This window comes from Acromyrmex echinatior, chromosome 16, assembly GCF_024713525.1.
Source record: "Acromyrmex echinatior isolate Ae372 chromosome 16, ASM2471352v2, whole genome shotgun sequence".
Classification (NCBI taxonomy): Eukaryota; Metazoa; Arthropoda; class Insecta; order Hymenoptera; family Formicidae; genus Acromyrmex; species Acromyrmex echinatior.
In genome coordinates, this window is record NC_141867.1 from 860,788 (window position 1) to 881,073 (window position 20,286).

At 26.7% G+C, this 20,286-nt stretch overlaps 3 protein-coding genes across 3 annotated transcripts in view; 2 read left to right on the forward strand and 1 right to left on the reverse strand.

The window, feature by feature from the left end:
* The window catches only part of LOC105145114 (tektin-3), a 158,984-nt gene that overhangs the window by 88,760 nt on the left and 49,938 nt on the right, over positions 1-20,286 (reverse strand). The gene's annotated exons all lie outside the window — the stretch shown is intronic.
* LOC105145106 (GTP-binding protein Di-Ras2) overlaps positions 1-20,286 on the forward strand; it is a 104,774-nt gene that overhangs the window by 4,105 nt on the left and 80,383 nt on the right. The window lies entirely within an intron of this gene.
* On the forward strand, positions 12,956-16,981 carry LOC105145107 (lipase member H). Its single transcript, XM_011054467.2, has 7 exons — positions 12,956-13,114; positions 13,631-13,676; positions 13,957-14,114; positions 14,988-15,230; positions 15,872-16,084; positions 16,450-16,609; positions 16,686-16,981. The coding sequence occupies exons 1-7, from the start codon at positions 13,036-13,038 to the stop codon at positions 16,714-16,716; spliced, it is 930 nt and encodes a 309-aa protein (XP_011052769.1). The 5' UTR covers positions 12,956-13,035; the 3' UTR covers positions 16,717-16,981.

Sequence of the window (20,286 nt, forward strand, 5' to 3'; positions counted from 1 at the left end):
ATCTTATAGTATGAACATACAGGAATTAATTGCGATAAAAGGGCGATAATATTTTTAACATACCACACAAAGTGTAATCTTGGGTTAATGCAATCTCTGCGTTAATGCAATCTCCACGATTTGACGGGCATGCGAATGGAATTATGTGTTGTGAAATCTGTGTGGAGGAAATGCATTGTATGGATTCTGTACCTACGAATGTAAATCGTAATGGTCGATAATGGTTCCTCGTAATTTAATGGACTCTTCTCAAAATATTCCCCATCTCTTATTTCATAGAATGTAAATTTTGTAATTAAGTAATTTATAACTCAAATAATCATAAAAGCTTATCTTAGCAAAATCATAAATAAAAATTTTGTTACAAAAAATTATAAAAATTTTAATCAACATTTTTATTAACTTCTCAACTAATATTTATTAATATACCTTTAAATATTAAATCTACAAAAGAAGAATATTAATCATTCAAAATATTTGGAAGATCATATTAAAAAATATATTTTTAAATATATGTTTAAATATATGTTTATTAAATATTCTCTATGATATTCTCTATGATATTTTTATATATTTGTATATAATTGTGTATGTTAATTACTTAAAATATTTTATTTGAAAAAGTACATTAAAAATATATTTTTAATATATGTATATTACTCATATTTTTATATTGACGCACTTTAGCAGCCATATATACATCTTCCAACTATATACAATATGATATCTTCATGAAAAACGAAATTATTTTCCTAAAATTTTTCACTAATATTTCGAAATGAACTATGACATTTTTCACAATGCATTTTATAAATTTTACCAATCAAATCAATCGCGATAAATTTTTTTGGTCGCGATCACATCTATCCTGTCGCGAAATTTATGATTTCGACCTTTATCATGACCGCGGGATATTCTATTATAAGTCTCTTGACCCTATCTTTTTATCTGCCAGTTTATTGACGCGTCGCATAACATGATAATCGCCCATTCTTTCACAAAGAGCGCGATATTATTTTTTTTATCCCGGTCATCGACATTGTTGTGTATCGCGAAGAGGACGATTATTGCTGTCGACGGTTCGATCGTCATATAGAAGAGACGTAAGTAATTCAGCCGTCACAAAGTGGAACGAGCGCTCGATCAGAGATCGATAAACGGCGGTATCTTGTATTCCCTATGATAGTCTAGTATAGAAAAGCTTGGCCAAGAATGACGTATTTAATCAGATTAAGGTGAACCTCGCGACCGCCGTCTACTTCTTCTCTCTAAGGCAGGAAGCAAGTAATCGACTTCCAAGAGCGATCTCACCCCTCGAGTTTATTGCGGCGCATCTTATAGAGCGCCCCGTTGCGCTCTTCTATACTTCACCTTTTCTCAAGGGAAGAGCCAATAGCCGATGACATATCAGCTATCGCTACTCCTTAGCGAGTTATTAGCGATCTAACATTACCAATGGTAATGTTAATAAAAGACAATAAACAAGATATTATGATTGATTACCTAATCAAGTCAAAGTTCGAATATTTGTATCCGAAAATATGGAGGCAACGCGTTCAGAAAAATAAATAGAGAAAGAAAGAGAAATATAGAGAAAGAATCAATTAATGCAATAAACTTATTGTATTATATTTGATTATCTTCATTTATATCATCTTCTCTCTTTAAATAGTTTAGACTTTAATCTTATTAGTATAAGATGCTTTAAATACTTCGAAATCGATTTTTCTCTATTAAAATGTCAAAATACTAATAATCTTCGCGAGTTATGAACGAGATAGAAAACAAAGACAACTTTGTGAATTAAACTTTTGCTAAGTAATTAAATGACAAAGAATCTTCTCATTCATTTTAATGTTAAATGAGCTCAATGCTAATTAAAGGCTTATTCATCATTGAATTGTTTAATCTTAAATACTAAGAATTAAGTGACAATAATAATGGATGGCTTACGGAGAAATTTTCGCAAAAGCTTATGATTCACATTAACAATAGGTATTTAAAATGTATTATTAAATTTGTACATATATATTCCTTGAATAATTTTCTTAAATCATTTTTAAATACTTTCGTTTAAGGTTATTTAATTTATTTTTAATAAATTTATTTTAAATATATTCTTATGAAGTAGTTTAAAAAAAATATTTTTGTATTTTAATTTTATTTTTATATTTTTATATTTTTATATATTAATTTCTACATTGAATATTATAAATAAAAAAATTTCTCTTTATAAAGAAAAACAAATTTAGTTAAAGATAATAATAAAATTTATGTCCGTAATAATAAAGGGTTATATATTTCACGGTTTATTGTGCAAATAGAATAGTTCTAATAACATAGTCCTCTCTCTTACAACAGTAGAGAAAATTGTAGACATTGCGACATAGACAGTTGACTTTGCGGAATTATCTGAACTCTGAAAAGAGGGTTTTGTCTCGTAATGAAAGAGAGTCTATCAGGCATATAACAGTTACATACCTTTGTAAGACTGATTACGGATATATCTTAGAGAGAAATTTTCTTAATATGTCCGGTCTAGTATCGTACATTTTTAAAATATAATCTATATTTTATTTTAAATAGTTTATTTCCCTTTTTTCTAATTATTATAATAATGTACAAAAAAATTAATTACAAAAAAAATAACGCTGTCCCCGTACATGCAATTTTGACGAACTCTCGGAAAATGATTTTTCGGGAAATTATTGCGCGCTATGTTAATAATTCCGTAATTGTCGCAAGATTTTAAGGTATTTAAATACTGCTAGAATTTTATTGCTAATTCTATTATAAAGTTTAAGGATATTGAAAAATCACGCAATTATTCGCGAAATAACGAACACATACCTTATTGATCTTTTATTTCTTCTTCCTATCCGTTTATTAAAACTTGACAATCTTCGGAAAAGAGCTTTTTCGAAATTTTCCGTGATTTGCAAATTGAACGAAAGCTTTGAAACTCGATGCCGTTTCAAAAAATTTCATATTTGTCTTCTATGATAACAAATTAAATTAAGATACCATACATTTCGAATTCCATTAATTCAGAATAAAACATGAAAAAATATGACTCTGAAAATAATTAACAAGTATTTCAATTTTAAATACTTTTGCTTTAGCATGTAGCAGTAGTATTTAAAAAAAAATAGGACAACAAAAAAAATTCGACAAGTTGTCTGCAGCTGTCACCGCTCATTATTACGAAACGAACTTCTTTCTTTTTGCAACAAATGAACGCGTCGTGACAAACGAGCAGCCAATTTTACAGAACGGACAATCATTTTTAAGAGCCAAAGCCCTTAACTCTCTTCTATCTTAGTCAGTCCTACATATTTTACCGATCTTTTCATCAGAAATAAAAATTTTTCTAATATATATAAATGACACAAAGAGCAAGAAATATTGTTTTCTATTGGGCGAAATAATTCACAAAGTTTGAACATTAGAAAATTGACATTTGTTTCTGATATGAAATTTATTTGGTACTTTTTTATGCGAAATTTCATAAATATCAGATATTGTGTAAAACTAAAATAATGAATGTGCTAGTCAAATACAAATTTTAATTGCCGTCAAAAACCCGAGTACCAACCATCTCTGTTTTCCAATTCAAATTCATCAATTAACAAAGATGGTTTTAAATGGAACGTTCATATTTGTTTTGTATGCAATTTTAGCATATTACGTGAGCTTTATTGCATCTACTGAATTTATTTTGGCCAAAAAGCTCTCGTACATTTAAACAACTATAATATTTTTCGTTTTCAAAAATATTTGGGATAGAAGTTTCAGAGGGATCTCGATTTGAATTATATATATATATATAATATATATATATATATATATATACTTTTATTTGCATCGATTATTAACATTTAACAAAATATTTCGTAACGCAAACGATATCGTCCAATTTTCATTTATCCGCAAAACTGAAGAAAACTTTAAATAAACTATATTTTTAATCAATTATTAATAAACATCATAAACATATTTGACAAACAATGTTGACTGATGTATGTAAATATGTCTAGAATAATTCAAATAGGTAAACGTCATTCAACGTAAATTATGCAGGACAACGCCAAAAAATTAGAATGTCATTTAATTTAGAGATTAATCCACATTTTAAAGAGAAATGTAGAAAATCTATCAAGAAAAATCATATGCACGTTTCATAATTCCCGCTTGTGACGTCATCTTGCACTATCTTTAAAAAACTTTCTCTTTACGACATTGTTTTTTGCAAGAGGAAATATTACATCTCTCATAATAATAAAAAGCAGAAATATACGCAGAGATAATCTCGAATAATCATGAATTTGCGGTAGATAAGAGAGAGAAGGGGGGGGGGGGAGAGAGAGAGAGAGAGAGAGAGAGAGAGAGAGAGAGAGAGAGAGAGAGAGAGAGAGAGAGAGAGAGAGAGCGTGAAAAGCATTGGAAGATTCACATTATTATTTATTCACATCGTTACTATATTACTTACTCAATACAATGTAAAGAGAGATAATAACTGCATTATAATGTTTTCACGATATTGTACGATTAAAAGTGATGTAATTAATACGTACAATAGCTTGCGCCGCGTAGTTTTGCACGAATTAGTAATTAAAGCTACACCAGAAACGCAAATATCAGAGATGAAAAAGCATAATCGTTACGCGGTTTTTATTCTCAGGGAATGTGATTATGCGGGAGATCTAGTCAAATACAATCCAAATATAAAAACGTTCGAATTATTCGAGCGAGTTCTTCGAATGTTGAGGTATATTGAAATTCCAGCAATTCTCTAAAGACACACACATATACATAAGCAGTGTACGCAGAATTTTTCAGACTGACGACTATTAATGGAGAATTGCGTGAAAGTTCTCATAAAAGAAAGTACGCTGTAAAATAAATTCCTTTATCCATGATTCAACTGTACGCTTTATTGTATCAATGATTTCATCAAAATCATTGATTTGAAGAAATAGTAAAGTGATATCAATCATTTCCACAGACATTTATCGGTTCGCAAAGTAAAGCAGGCTATTAAATAAAATTTAATATTATTATATTATAAATTCTTCTGTAATATAATTATAATATTCATTTAATTAGTAAATACAAAAGTCTAGAAATGTGCAATAAACTATTATTTTAGTATCTAATTAATGTGAATCATTGATTCAAGTTCAGAATTTGTACATAATAAAGAGAATGTGCGACAAAATATGTAGAGATTATTGAAACAGTTTCTCTTCATAAAGTACTGCGAAGCGACTACTGCGCAGTATTGCTTTCAATCTTCGTGGAAAAAGTAACGCTTGTAATATTTTTCTAGGAAAACCCATTATTTCCATACAATTCATGTCGTCATTTAAAAAAGAATATTTATTGCATGTTTGTGTCGTGAAATACAGAGGCTGCTAGCCCTTTCATGCTATTCTGGGGAACGATGGATTCTGAAATTGTTTCGAGATGGATCGAGAGCACGTGCGATGGTTTAGAATACGAAAATTATTCAACGGCTGTTCTAGAGAATGAGAAAAAAAGGCCAGCTGCCAAAAAGTAAGGTTCCCCTGTGAATGAACAAACTACCCTTTTGCGGATAGAAACACAAAATCACTATTGCCATAATAATGTCTGAAAGGATAATAATATTTGAAAAGTAAAACATTCATAATTTTTTAAATTCTATTTTTACGATCAATTTAAATTACATTTTGTCGCAACTTTTCGATTTTTTTCAAAATCGATAAGATGTGACATTTTAACAAACGGAAGAGTATTTATTTGTGATTAAAATAGTTGAAAAATGTTTGAAACAAAGAATATTTAACTGTGTGCTCCATATGACATTTCCCAAAAAAATTACTAAAATTTAATCTAACATTTTTATAAACTGCATTTTTTTGAGTATTATTATTACATAATCTTTTCTTGTACTTCTTCATTATCAATTACTCGACATATATATATATATATATATATATATATACATACAATACAAAATGTTTTTAAATTGAAATTTCGTCCGATTTAAGCAATATGTGTCATCAGTGCAAGACACACATCAATCTTCAAAAGTTTTTCATTCGCTTCATTAAGTCGAATGAAAAGCTTTATTGACTCGAGCGTTCCTTCGTGACTTTCGTAAAATGCCGTCCACGTTCAAAAGCTTTTAATTAAACGCGCGTCACCACGTGTAGTTCTACCATGTTGCCGATTTTGAGTTTGTAACGAATTCACGCGTGAATCACCGATATACATTTTTGTCTGCTATCAACGAATTTGGCAACGCACAATTGAAAAATACTCTTCGATCAAATTTTGATTTATTTCCAATTAAACAAAAACCTATTTTATCTATTAAATAAAAATTTAATACATTTTATATATATATATAGGTTATTAATAAATACTTGCATATAAAATCATTTTTTATGCGTGTTTTGTAATAAAACTTTTTGCTTTAAATATGCACAAAATATCTGTGTATTAAACAGCTTTTGTATCTTGATTTCTTGAAATATCAGCGATCGATTTTCGATATTATATTGTGAGATTGATATTGAACACTGAGATAAGTTATTCAGTTTGATATTATATTTATATTTACTTTTTTATATTCGATATTATATCCGATATATATATATAGCGGTTTTATCGCTATGTCATCCATATACGAACTTAAATCTCGTGTCATTGCACAACAGATTTATATGGATTCGACGACATCACTTGAACCACAATCGTCATCATTTGAGCAAAGATGTCAGTGATAATATCGATACATTTATTTTAACAATATTAAGCGATAAAAGATGATCGCGATTCCTTAAGGGAACCGTTAGAAGCTTTGGTAGCCATGAAAACATTATACGATTTAATAGCCAATCTGTAAGAAATTTTTTCGATATTACTGCTCGTAATCAGATAAAATGAGAACATCAACAGAATTCTGCACGTATCTGTTGCCTGTATAAAAGAAATAAACAAAGCTAGGTAGACGTAAAAATGATAAAAATGATATAACAAAAGACAACGCGTGTTGTCCGATAAACCCATAAACTTTGTACCGCACTCTTTTGTAAATCCGTCCATTCTTAATTTTAAAAGACAGCCTGCGTTCGAAGAGGAAACTCTGCAAAACTAGGAATTCTCGAGAGGAAAACTCGCTTGCGAACATGGAGAGCTATATTATGTTTTCGAGCTTCAAGGAAAGCGAATATATCTATCCTCCGTTATTTCTTTGATGATTTCTTAGTAAAATGTGTAGCAAGAACATTTAAATAAATGTCAGGAACATATATCGTAAAAAAAAGAACAGGAAAATGCAAAAAATAGGAAGTAAAGAAATTACTGCATCAATGACATTAGATACACTAATTAATAAGTTTCACTTCATTTTATTATTTTTTTTATTTTTAAAAAACCGAATTCTTAAATCTTTTTGTAGTAATTTAAAGATAATAAAATCAAGATGATTCCAAAGATCATATCCCATACAGCACAGACCATTCCAATAATATTACGACAACCAATGTTCCAGCAATATTGCAATAACATTGTAGACGTTACAGCAATATTGCAACACGTTTTCTCTACTGTATAAGATAACATATTATACAATAAAAAAAAATATTATTCAATCTTATTAAAGAGTTAAAAAAAGCGATAAAAACAAAGTAAAAGAGAAGAGAGAAAGAGCAACATTTGATTGCTTTAAACGAGCGATTGTACATTAAACACTTTTTTAATTTCGATATGTATGGTTCAAAAAAATTCAGAAAATATAAATAATTAATGGACGCTACCGGTTTCTTCAAATCTTCTAATGGCTGCTGGGTTTTTTTCGATAAAAATGCAAACGTCGATAATGCGGCCGGTAAAAACTCTGAGAAAGAAAGAAGCCGGCGGCTAAATCGGAAAACATCTAGCAACTCAACCGAATCTTTGTATTAGAGCGCTACACGTTTATGGAATGAAATCAATACACCGTATTGTGTCTTTTACTCATTCACTAAATCACTTTTTAATCGTTCAATCGAGTTTTGTTTAGACAAAAAATAGGTGCTTAAAGTTCAAATGTTGCCAAATTGAATTTGATTTTGATATCGGCTCATTCGTGACCTTTTGTTTCTTTGCATAAATTTATTTTATAAAATTTATTTTTTATATACATATAAAATAAATAATAATAAATCATTAAAATATATATGCTTTAACAGGTTGGTATGATAAAGAAAGAGTAGGATTTAAGGAGGAAATATGAATCTTTATCTTTATTTATGAATTTTATATTAATAATTATATAGACTTAGTTTATGGAAAAAAATTATAAAAATAATTTGCACTCTTATTTTGAAGATATTGGATAAACAAAGATACTATAGCAAAAAAGAAATATATAGATACTGTTCGACTTCATGCAAATTTGACAAACGAAAAAACTCTGTAATTTCCTAGAGAGAACAAAGGAAAAGGGTAAGTATCCTTAGCTGCAATATTACGCAATGACTATTCTTTAAAAACGGAAGAATTTGACTTTTTGCAACGGACGCGATAAATCCCTGGTGGATTATGGTCAGTCAAGCTTAAAAGAAGATTAGAGAAAATCTCGTGTAGCAAATGAAGTTTGCTCGTCGCATCGCGATGATTTTATTAGAAAGCAAATTTAAAGATTTGCACTACTATTAACAATCTCGTAATTGCCCAGTATTACTCATAGAAAATTAACCATAATTAGAACTATGATAACCAATTTTAAGAAGCTAGAAAAATTATTATATTATAAAAGTCAAATTTTCGTTAAAAACCTATTTAGAAAATCTTTTTTACTATAAATACTCTTTATCTTGTTAAATGATAATAATTTAAGCTTGATTTAAATAAAATGAAACAAACTAAACTACTTTTTTATATTCTCAAAATTTTTATTTTTCTGTAACTCACGTACATATTTTAAATAGCTACATTTATTTATTTTGTCGTTATTAAATTTTTTATTAACTAATTATAAAAGTTTCATGTTTCTTATGTAATCAAATTCCAGAATTTATTCAGATTCGCAACAGACATCTCTTTGAGTTTATTTAAATAGAGTATGAGAATCTTAATATATCTCTCTCTTAGACACACGGATAAATTTTTTAACAGTTCTTGCAGATGTCTAACTCTGACATATTTTTTAAACTAATGAAATATCTCAAGAACTTTCATTGTGTAAAAGATATTTTCTTACTCATACCTCTAGGGGTTTCGCATGAGATTGGTAACCAAAGCACACACATCTTCTATAAGGCAAAAGCTTTAAAATTTTACATCGTAGACATAAGAAAAGCGACGGAATACAAAAAATTCCCCTGTACATTTCTTACTATCAGCACATCTTGACAAATGGATCAGCATATTCATTCGCAATTTGGCAATCTGTCACTTTATCTTCTTCGTTAAATATTCTTGTAATGATTATCTGACATTCTCATGATTAATGTACAAAATTATCTTCGTATTTTTACAAAATTATATTTGTTTAATATATTATATATATTATAATATATTATATTTTTTCTTTTTAAAAAATGTTCGTGTTCTTCTTTAACTTCATTTTGAAATTTATCCTAATATTTATACAGGTACCGATACTAAATAATTTATTTGCAGTACTTATTTACAATTCATATTAATAAATATAACCTGCATGCACGAATATTTCATCTTGTCTACTGAAAATTATCTTATCTGCAATTATTTATTTAATAAAAAGTATTTACTATAATACAATTGTGTTATTCCTTACAAATTAACATAAAATAGTTACATATGAGCGCATCAAAAACATATTTCTTTTTATATTATCCACTCCTGTGGCCATATTGAAATTAAACTACAAATGATGATTTGTTATTATCTAAAGCCTTGTATGAATTCAGTATCGGCTCATCTGTTATTAGCTTGAAAAAATTAGCAATTTGTCATCTTAACTGCTTCATCATTTTTACCTCCCTTTCTTCTATATTATACTTGTATGTATATACAGAAATTTCCGACGATTTTTTAAGATGATAAAACAATCATCTGCACTATTTAGTATTATTTAAAATGTACATAACACAAAAACTATTTATGAAAACTGTTATGAAAATTATTCTGACAAAACAAAAATCTATTCTTATCACATTTGTAAGTACTTATATTTTGCAAGCATAATTCAGTTTACTGATAATCTAAAGTAATCGTAAATGGAATTACTTTAACCAACACTGTTGATTTATTTTTAGCATATTTTTGCTGACAAACCGTAACTGGTTAAAATTAAATTCGCAGCCGTAATGGACGGCGTTTCTCGTGTCTCCGGAGAAGGGAATCTTCTCAGAAAGTCTGAAAACGCATTAGCTAATTGTAAGTCTTAAAGAGTTTTACGGCAGGATGTACTTTTATGAGACGTACTCAAGGCGTCAATATGAGAGATCGTATTAAAAAGTCGATTGCTTAAAGTAGCAAATTGCCTCATTCAATTAATTATTAGCTTGCACTGCATAACATTTTCGGACAGTCATGTTTTTAAAGATAGAATACACAAATATAGTACATGCAAGAATTGCGAAATAATTGATCTATTATACATTGGAAAATTTTGTAAGTAACTACACTTTTTATTACATTTTTTTTTTGCAAACAGAATAAAAACACGACAATAATTTTAACTACTATATCTTTTCTTATAAATTTAACATACTGCAAAATACATAATAATTTAATGTACTCGCAAAATACAATAATAATGTAAAGTCTACGGCACAGGATGCTTGTTTTCCTGCTGGATTGCTTGCGTTTTAGTAAATTACTAGAAATTCTCCGTTCTGTGTGATGTAATTCTACTAAATTACTAAAACACAAGTAAAAACAATTATTGTGTGTCACAAATAAAATATTGTTAATTTTTATAATATATCACCGCCAATATTTGTAATAAATTGCAAATCTTATACACTGTGTAGGAATAACCAACAATTGTTTATTAGGACACATAAAATTCTCGAAAACGTGAATTGTTCTTGAAGATAGAATATAAAAATAGCAGAAAATAGCTTGATGCAAAAAATGCGAAAAATAATTCTTAATATAATCGTGTTATTATCAGGAAATTTTGTAAGTATAATCTCTTCTTTTGATATTTAATATTTCTTGCAAGTAGAAAATAAAAATACGAAAACTTTGATTTCTCTCCCAATTTTTATAAATTTAACACACAAAGAATTAAAAGAATTAATGTAATAAATAATAAAAAAAAAATTGTCGCGTGTATACGAATAAAACAATTGATTAAAAAATAAATTAATCGCAAACAGATAAGTATTGCAACAAATATGAAAATGACCAATAATGCTTTTATCAAAATGTATAGATCCATTAAAATAACCTATTATTATTAGTGCATCGATACCTATAATTGATATAAATCATTGTATTTTGTCATTTCTATTTGTATATAGAGAAAAGGCTCCTATTATGAGATACCGAGTTCATTTTAGGTAAATGCTAGAAGTCTATGGGCAGAATTAAAAAAAAATAATAATCATTTGGAAGGGAATTTAATAAGCTGTAAGACAATGTTATATAAAATTTAATTCAAATTTTATTTTTTTTACAATGACTACAGGCATGATTTAATAATGAACTTTCTACTAAACCGTTTTCAATCCAGAGCATTAAATTTGTGGTGGAATCAATAGATAACGTTTATTAGTTTAGCAGAAACGCCACTATCTCATATTAGGCACCCTATTTCATAATAGGGGGCTTTTCTCTATCAATCATATTTTGTCAATTTAATAATAATTTACTAATATTAAAAAGTATAGATTGTATCAATCTATAAACCATCCGGTTTTAACGTAACTAATAAAAAGAGGATAGCAAATAAATTTTTAAATATAAATTATTAAATAAATTGCAAATGAAATAAGAAAAAAAAAGACAGAAAAAAGATCAGCTGCCTAATAAAAGTATTGTATATTTAGTATGTTAAATATTAAGTTTTATATTATCTCTATAAGAATTATTGAATTTCTATCTAATATTTGCAAATCTTTGAGCAATCAAAACTATTATGTTGTACCTTGAGACAATTATATTTTTCTCGAGTAAGACATGTAGTATTTGATATTGATTTGAAAGATTAACCTCAATATGGAAATTGGATTGCATGTTGTTCTTTCGTTACAAATACTGCCAAGAAAATGACCAGATTTACTTCGGACCGCATGTAGACATGAAAAAGTGAGAATGACTTTTTGTTTCTACTTCTTTCTTTTAATTTAACATGACTTAATAATTCAATTCAATTTCCTCGCAGAACCGGCATCTGCTGTCTTCCAATCAATTAAAGGATGTCTTCATCTATTAGATAAGAGCAAAATAAGTATCATGAATAATCCGTAGTTGCGACAAATTAAAACTGCTTGTATTATTTTTGGCCTAAGCAATTATTACAAAAGATAATTCATAATACATCGCAATACTATTTATTTAAATGGATAATGACACATGAGTGTTGAAATTATTATACAATCACACGACGTGACGGAGTCGTGTGATTGTATAATATAATATGTCGTACAGAGGTAACACATCATAATACGCACACATATTCAAATATAGCGTAAGTTAGTTAAAATGTAACAGATCTATATCTCGGAAACAAAGCATTTTTAGAGAAAAATATTTCATACAAAAATTGTATGGTTTGAAGGAAGACATAAGATGGTGTCATTGGTTTGACCTTGGGAAGTGGAATCAAGTAAAAGTTATCATCAATTTCTTAAGCACTTTGCATATACGTTTACTTACATTGCCTCTTATCTCTCAAGAGCACAGAAAAAAAGCTTATGTTAATACTTCATAATCTTGGGCAAACAAATATATTTTTTCTGGCAATCGCATATATCTATATGTACACTTGAATATAATGATCCAAAAGTCGTTAAATTTATTCAGTTTGTCGATGGCTGTTGAATCGACTGCTACGAATAAGATTGTAAAATGACTCGAAGGACATCCATACATACCTATTTTTTGGTTTTCTTCATCATTTGGTTTTGCTTCGCATCATTAGTGATAAGTAAAGAGATTACTTGATATTAATTGACAATACCACTTAGTTTCATGATCATTTCTTGCTATTTTAAACATATTATCGTAAATTAGTTCTATAACATTCTATAATATTCGAATTAAGCGTGATCGGTATTATAAATAGTATGAACGCGCTTATATGTTTTCTATTAATTAACATTATTCCAATAAGATCACGAAGAGACTTTGTAAAAATCTGCATGATTAAAGATATTATATTTTGGCATTATTTATTGAAAAAAAATTGTAAACAATTATAATGAATAATAAATATTCGGAAATTTACAAATTATGAATAATATTAATGTTTTGCACAAATATTAGAAATGTGTTAGAGATATATAGAATAGTAAAATAAACTCAATAATACATAATAAAATGTGGCTCAAATAATTCAAATAAAAGAAGTTGTGCTAAGAAGGACTACGAGCCAAAACGTTTTGTTTTGGCTCGTAACTCTTCTTAGCGCAATTTCTTTTATTTAAATTCAATAATTTTGCAGATGACAAAATCAATCCGAAAATAATTCTTTTGAGTTTTCCTGACTGGTATTTATGATTTTTTTTATATTAAGAATCGATTATTAAAAGTATATATAAGTAGGCTTATATTTTTAAGAGATTTAATATTATGTTATATATATGTTTTTCGAAATGAATATCTAGTGAAAATGTCCGTATACAGTGAACAATTTTCAGAATGAAAACGACACAATTTATAAAAAATGAGTTAAATTATTTCTATCCAGAATTTAATTTACTATTCTTTTTTTATATTTTGTAATACTAAACAATAAAAATATTTCATTTGATTTACATGATATTTTAGCAATGACCCGACTAGATCAATTCAATGTACTATAGAAGATACGGATTGCATACAAAACACATATAATCAGATGAAAAAAGATAAGACTGAAACTACTGTTTTTATTCACGGACATCACAGGAATAACAAAACACTTATCTATCAAGACATTATCTTAGGTATCAATAATAATAAATTGTTCTTATATGTAGCATCATTTAATAATTAAGTAATATATATAAATAAAAAAATATTTTATTATTCTACTCTATGTCAAACACAAAAAATAAAAGATTTTCTTAATCTTATTCATATCACATAAAAGATTACGTAGATTTATGCTATTTATTTCTATTTGTCTTACATGAATGTATCATAATTCACAAAATGAAAAATGAAGTATTTTTTCTCTTTTGCGAAAAATGATAACTATGAATATAATTTTTGGCTTTTTACAGTTAAAAATCGAACATAGAATAGTAAAATATTCACTCTTTATTTTATATATTATTTACATATCTAAATCTTAATTAAAAGACAAAAAGAAGATAAAAAGTTCAATATGTTTAAACTATTCCTTCTCTTCTAATATTAAACACGGGTTTTTAATCTTTATTTTTTTTATGTTTTAATCTTTAATTCTTCTTCTAATTTTAAAATCAGATTGTATATTGTTTCTTTCAAAGTTTATTTCAAATGTTTGTTGCATTATCATTTGAAAAAAAAAAAAAATATATATATATGGTTGTATATGATGTACAAATGTATGTGAATATTCAGTGTATTGAATTTGGATCCGTGGATTTACTAAATGATTCTGCCAATCAGTTATCCCTGAGGAAATTTTTCATTTTATTATAATTTATTAGAAATATATCATAAAAACTACATATTACATATACACATATATATATATATATATATATATATATATATAAGTTAATAAAAAAACATTAAATTAAACATTGAATTAAATTAATAAAAAGCAGTAAGATGATATTAATATATGCTAACAGAAAAAAATTGATGAATACAATATTTTAATTTTTTAGCCTATTGTTCACAAAATAACTCTGTCATTGCAATACTCGACTGGTCCTATTTGATAAATAGAGACCTAATATTACTTTCTACTCAAATAGAGCAAATCGCACAGATAACCGCATCTACTTTTAACTCTTTAAATGATAAAGGATACGAAATAGCAAAATGGCATCTAATTGGACATTCCATGGGTGTTCACATTGCAGCTTGCATTGGAACATACAGTAATTTTACTTTTTCACATATTACAGGTATGTTATAAAAAAATCATTATTTGCTTAATTTTCGTTTTACTTTTTTTAGTTCATTTTATCGATTAAGAAACTGTTATAAAATTTAAAATCTTTTTTAATCTTCTTTAAAATTTATTCAAAGACATTGATAGTTTCAAATTCTGACTAATTTTACGAAAAATTAAAAACATTTGTGTATCGTGACAAATAATATTATTTTATTATTATTATTTTTTGTATTTATATAATTATTTTGTTTTGAAATAATCTTTATAAGACAGTTTTATAAATTCTACAATTTAAAATCATATTTATGAATAAAAAAGTTAATGTTTTAATAAACATAAAAATATGTCATTATTATGTTACATATATGCTCATTAATAAGTAAATGTATTCTTGAAGTTATATTAAGACGCATCTATTATTAGAAAGGCCAATTTATTAATAAAGATTTTCATATAATGAAAGTTATAGTGTTTTCGGCCTGGTTTGCACCAACTTGGGTTAGAAAAATATTTCGCTATTGGTTTACGTTACACGCTCTACCAATAGGACAGCACGAAACATTACTTCAACCCAGGTTAGTGCAAACTCGGTCGAGCCGAAAACGCTATTAGAATATTATACCAATTTATTACATGTATCATTAAAAACAGGTTTAGATCCCGCGGCAGTTATATTTTACAATGGCTTCTACAAAGGTTGTGAAATGAATCCGACAGTTGCACATTTTACGGATGCTTTTTACACAAATCGTGGTGCTCTTTCTACTGAGCAAAATGTAGGCAATCTTAATATTTACGCCAATTCCGGAACAGCACCCCAACCTGGCTGTTATTCAAATACTTCATCACTAATGGATATACATGGTAATTCAATTTCGCATATCTTGACATTCTAATGAGAAAATTTCTTATCCTTTTTTTAACATTCTTTCGTTCTATTTATTGTACACTATACTTAACACTAAATATGATCATTTGTAAAATGTTTTAACAAAAGTAAAGTATTTTAATAATGTAAATTTTCTTAAAAAAATGCCTAGATGTTTTTATATTAAAAGAATTGTACTAATCAAATTTTTGTGTACACGTGTAATTAAAAGATTGTGTACAATATGTTATGTCCAATAAAAATTCAAATGGACATAGTGTATGTACATATGCGAATATGAATCACAATGTAAAGTGGAACTGTTAATATTTATCACTTTATATGCATTCTTCTGCATTAGACTGCAGCCACGTTAAAGCAATACAATGGTATGCTAATGCCGTGAGAAACGAAACAAAATATTTAGCCACAAAATGCGAAGATTGTATGTTGTTCTTGCGTTACCAATACTGCCAAGAAAATGACCAGATTTACTTCGGACCGCATGTAGACAAGAAAAAGTGAGAATGACTTTTTGTTTCTACTTCTTTCTTTTAATTTAACATGACTTAATAATTCAATTTAATTTCCTCGCAGAACCGGCATCTACTGTCTTCTAATCAATTAAAGGATATCTTCATCTATTAGATAAGAGCAAAATAAGTATCATGAATAATCCGTAGTTGCGACAAATTAAAACTGCTTGTATTATTTTTGGCCTAAGCAATTATTACAAAAGATAATTCATAATACATCGCAATACTATTTATTTAAATGGATAAGAAATGGATATTTTAATAATAATATAAATCATTTCATGTCTCCTTGATTTTTACGTGACATTTCTATGTAATGATTGAAGGATTAAAAAATAAAATTATTATATATAATAATTTTTATCAAATGCGATTTTTTTAACCTTGTATTAGTTGTATTCAGCAGAGAAAGCTCAGTAAACACTCAGTGATTTTTTAACATGATTGATTGCTACACTTACTTACATCCAACGAAAAACTAAAAACAAGAATCAATCATATTAAATCACTGAGCACTCATTGATTAGCTTTCATTGCTGAATGCAGCTATTTATTTATTAATATGAATTAATAACATATATTTCTCAAATAAACTTTTTTGCAAAATACTTTTTAAGAAAAAAAAGAAGATAAAATAACAAACTTAACTGTTCTACCGAATGTGTAGACTGTCTCATGGTTCTATCTATCGACTACTGTAATGAGAATGATCAGTTTTACTTTGAACCACATGTAAACACGAAAACGTAAGGATGATTTTCTGTCTCTATTTTTGTTTTTTTCAATCTAACATGGCTTAATAATTGAATTTAATTCCCTCACAAAACTGCCACTTACTATTCTTTCAATTCATTAAAGGACATTCTCCAGAGATGAGAAAATAAATATCATGACTAATCCGTATTGCTATAATAATTATTATTATTATGAACTACTATTATAATTACTACACGTAATTGCTATTACAAAAGATGATTTATAATGCAGCGCATTATGTAATTATATTATGATTTATAATTTGTTTAACTAGATAATAAATTGATCTTTTAGTAATTTAATGGTAATATATATAAATAATTCAATGCCTTTTATTAATATATAATACATTTATATGTAATATGAATTACTATAATACATTTATATGTTAACAAATTAAAAACAAAAATTATATTTTAATTTTTATTAAATCTGATTTCGTAAAAAAAATTTGTATTTATTTAATTATATGTATGTATTAATCATACACACTTTTTGAAACAAATTTTTCTGAAAAATACTTTTTAAGATAAGAAAGAAAAGAAAGTAACAAATTTAATTAACTTTTGTTCATAACAAATCTAAATAACTTTGTTTCGTTTTTTAGGCAGTTTGTTTTTTGCAGTAGAAGTAAACAAAAATACAAAGGTGTTTAATCCTTTTTCCTCTTTTTGTAGACTTAATTCATCACAACAAAAATTAAACAAAAACTATTACAGAATTTCATATTTAAAAAAGTGTGAATGAAATATTAATCAAAAACATTATACGTGGAATAAATCCCGTCCTTCTTTCTTTCATTTAATTCATTTATAACACGATTTATAATAATTGAATTCAAATTTATTAGATCTGGCAGCTATTGTATTCCGATTGTTTAAAAAGAATTTCTTCTTCTATGAAATAGAAAAAATTAGATTTATAAAAAATCTCTAGTTAATAAATTTTATGTCATTTCTCTCTCTCTCTCTCTCTCTCTCTCTCTCTCTCTCTCTCTCTCTCTCTCTCTCTCTGACTCGAGCAATTATTACTATAGAACACGATTTAAAACGCAATGTAATGCAATTTGAATAGATAACAAATTGATTTTTAACAGTAATCTCAATGCTTTGATTTATATGTAATATAATTAAAGAGTTAAATTAGAATTTAATGTATTTTTATTATAAATTCGATTTCATTAAAAAGTTTCTATTCATTTATTAATGTGTACTAATAATGTATACTTTTCAAAATAATTTTTTAAAAGTATCTTATGCAAAATTTAAATATACAATGCAATATTTACATTTTTTTAATAAATGCGAAAAAATGGAATTTTATTTTCTACAACAAAACATTCAGAAAGTTTTAATTAACTATAATACCATAAAGTAATGTATAAAGTTATGCAAGTAAACATTTTCATTATGACAGAGCACGTACGAATAATTATTGAATTTTACATAAAATATTAGGTGTTGGAATTAATTCGTAGCGTTTTTTAATGAAAGAATGTTATTTATTTCACATGAGCATTAAAAAATACATTAATGAAAGTACTTCCCATCACTTGTAAAACGCTACGAATTAATTCCAACACCTAATATAATTATATATTTTTGCCATATGATCTATGCGAATAAATAAAATGTTTGAAACACATATTATAGATAAAAAATATTTAATTATCTTCTAATAATTAATAATATTGTTATTATTCTTTTCAAGGAAATGAATTTATGAGATGTTACATATAATATTTATAAATCTATTACATCCTTTGATTAAAAGACTTTAAATTAAAAGATAGTTTAATTCATTATATATATAATACAATACAGCAGCGCAACAGCATTTTACTTCGTCATTACCTGATATAGGTATCTATTTTTTACAAATTTTTACAAGCCTTTCTTATCTATGAAATTTTTTCTTGCACTTACACAAATTAACATTCACGAAAAGCTTGTTTACATTTAGATTTATAATATTAATCACGATTATTATTCTGCACAGCATTATCAACGTTAACTAAGGTATAATAAACAATTCCATGTGATAATAGTGATAATTTTATGTAGAGAATCATTGTGAGGAATAATAATACAACAATAAACGGAACAATTCTATTACCTGCTAACTCAAATATTATCACGTGAATGATAACGCTTCGATCTTGGTAAACAATAACGCGTTGTATGCTGTCGAACAAAATCTTATTCTGAAATATTTAATTTTTTGTAATTTGACTTTATGCAAATATTTTATTTTTCATGTTCCGAATTATTTTCCAAAAATGAGTTATTATAGTTTATTAGATATCTAATATATATTTGTTTAAAGAAAATATTAATCCAAAACATATTTACATATTAAATTATATATGGCATTTCCAATCATGATTAACTTGCGGAAAAAAAAAACAAGAAAGAAAAAAACAGCAAGTAATTTAATAAATTCTTTTATACGAAAGCTCATAGAATTTTCAGCGGCATACTGAAAGAAAAGATTGACTGAATATGTCATAACATTTTTAATTAATCGCAACAGCCGATTTTTGATTAGCCTATCGAAATCCTGTATTGACATTGCCATATTTTACGAATTTTCTAATTTGCTGCAACAGCCAATCTTTTCTTTCAGTGCAGACATTGAAAAGTATTGCTCATTGACATTTAGCAGATATTGACATTTGATATGAAAAAGTCAAAGTTCAAATATTGTGTAATGAATTATTTATTAATTTTTACACTATCATTTATTTTGTTCGATCAAAAAAGCAAATTTAATATCTGTTAATGTTAATACTAATTTAAATTTTAAAAAATGATTAGATTACTAACTATTATTATTAATTATTATAGGTGCATGGTTATTAATATTATTATTAACATTATTAATATTATTACAAATTTATTAATTAA

Excerpts from the sequence above, each read along its gene's own strand:
- LOC105145107 (XM_011054467.2), top strand. The coding sequence starts at position 13,036 with ATGACTCGAAGGACATCCATACATACCTATTTTTTGGTTTTCTTCATC. Across the intron at positions 15,231-15,871 it reads TACTTTTTCACATATTACAG|GTTTAGATCCCGCGGCAGTT; the intron begins GTATGTTATAAA and ends CATTAAAAACAG. Across the intron at positions 16,610-16,685 it reads CCGCATGTAGACAAGAAAAA|AACCGGCATCTACTGTCTTC; the intron begins GTGAGAATGACT and ends ATTTCCTCGCAG.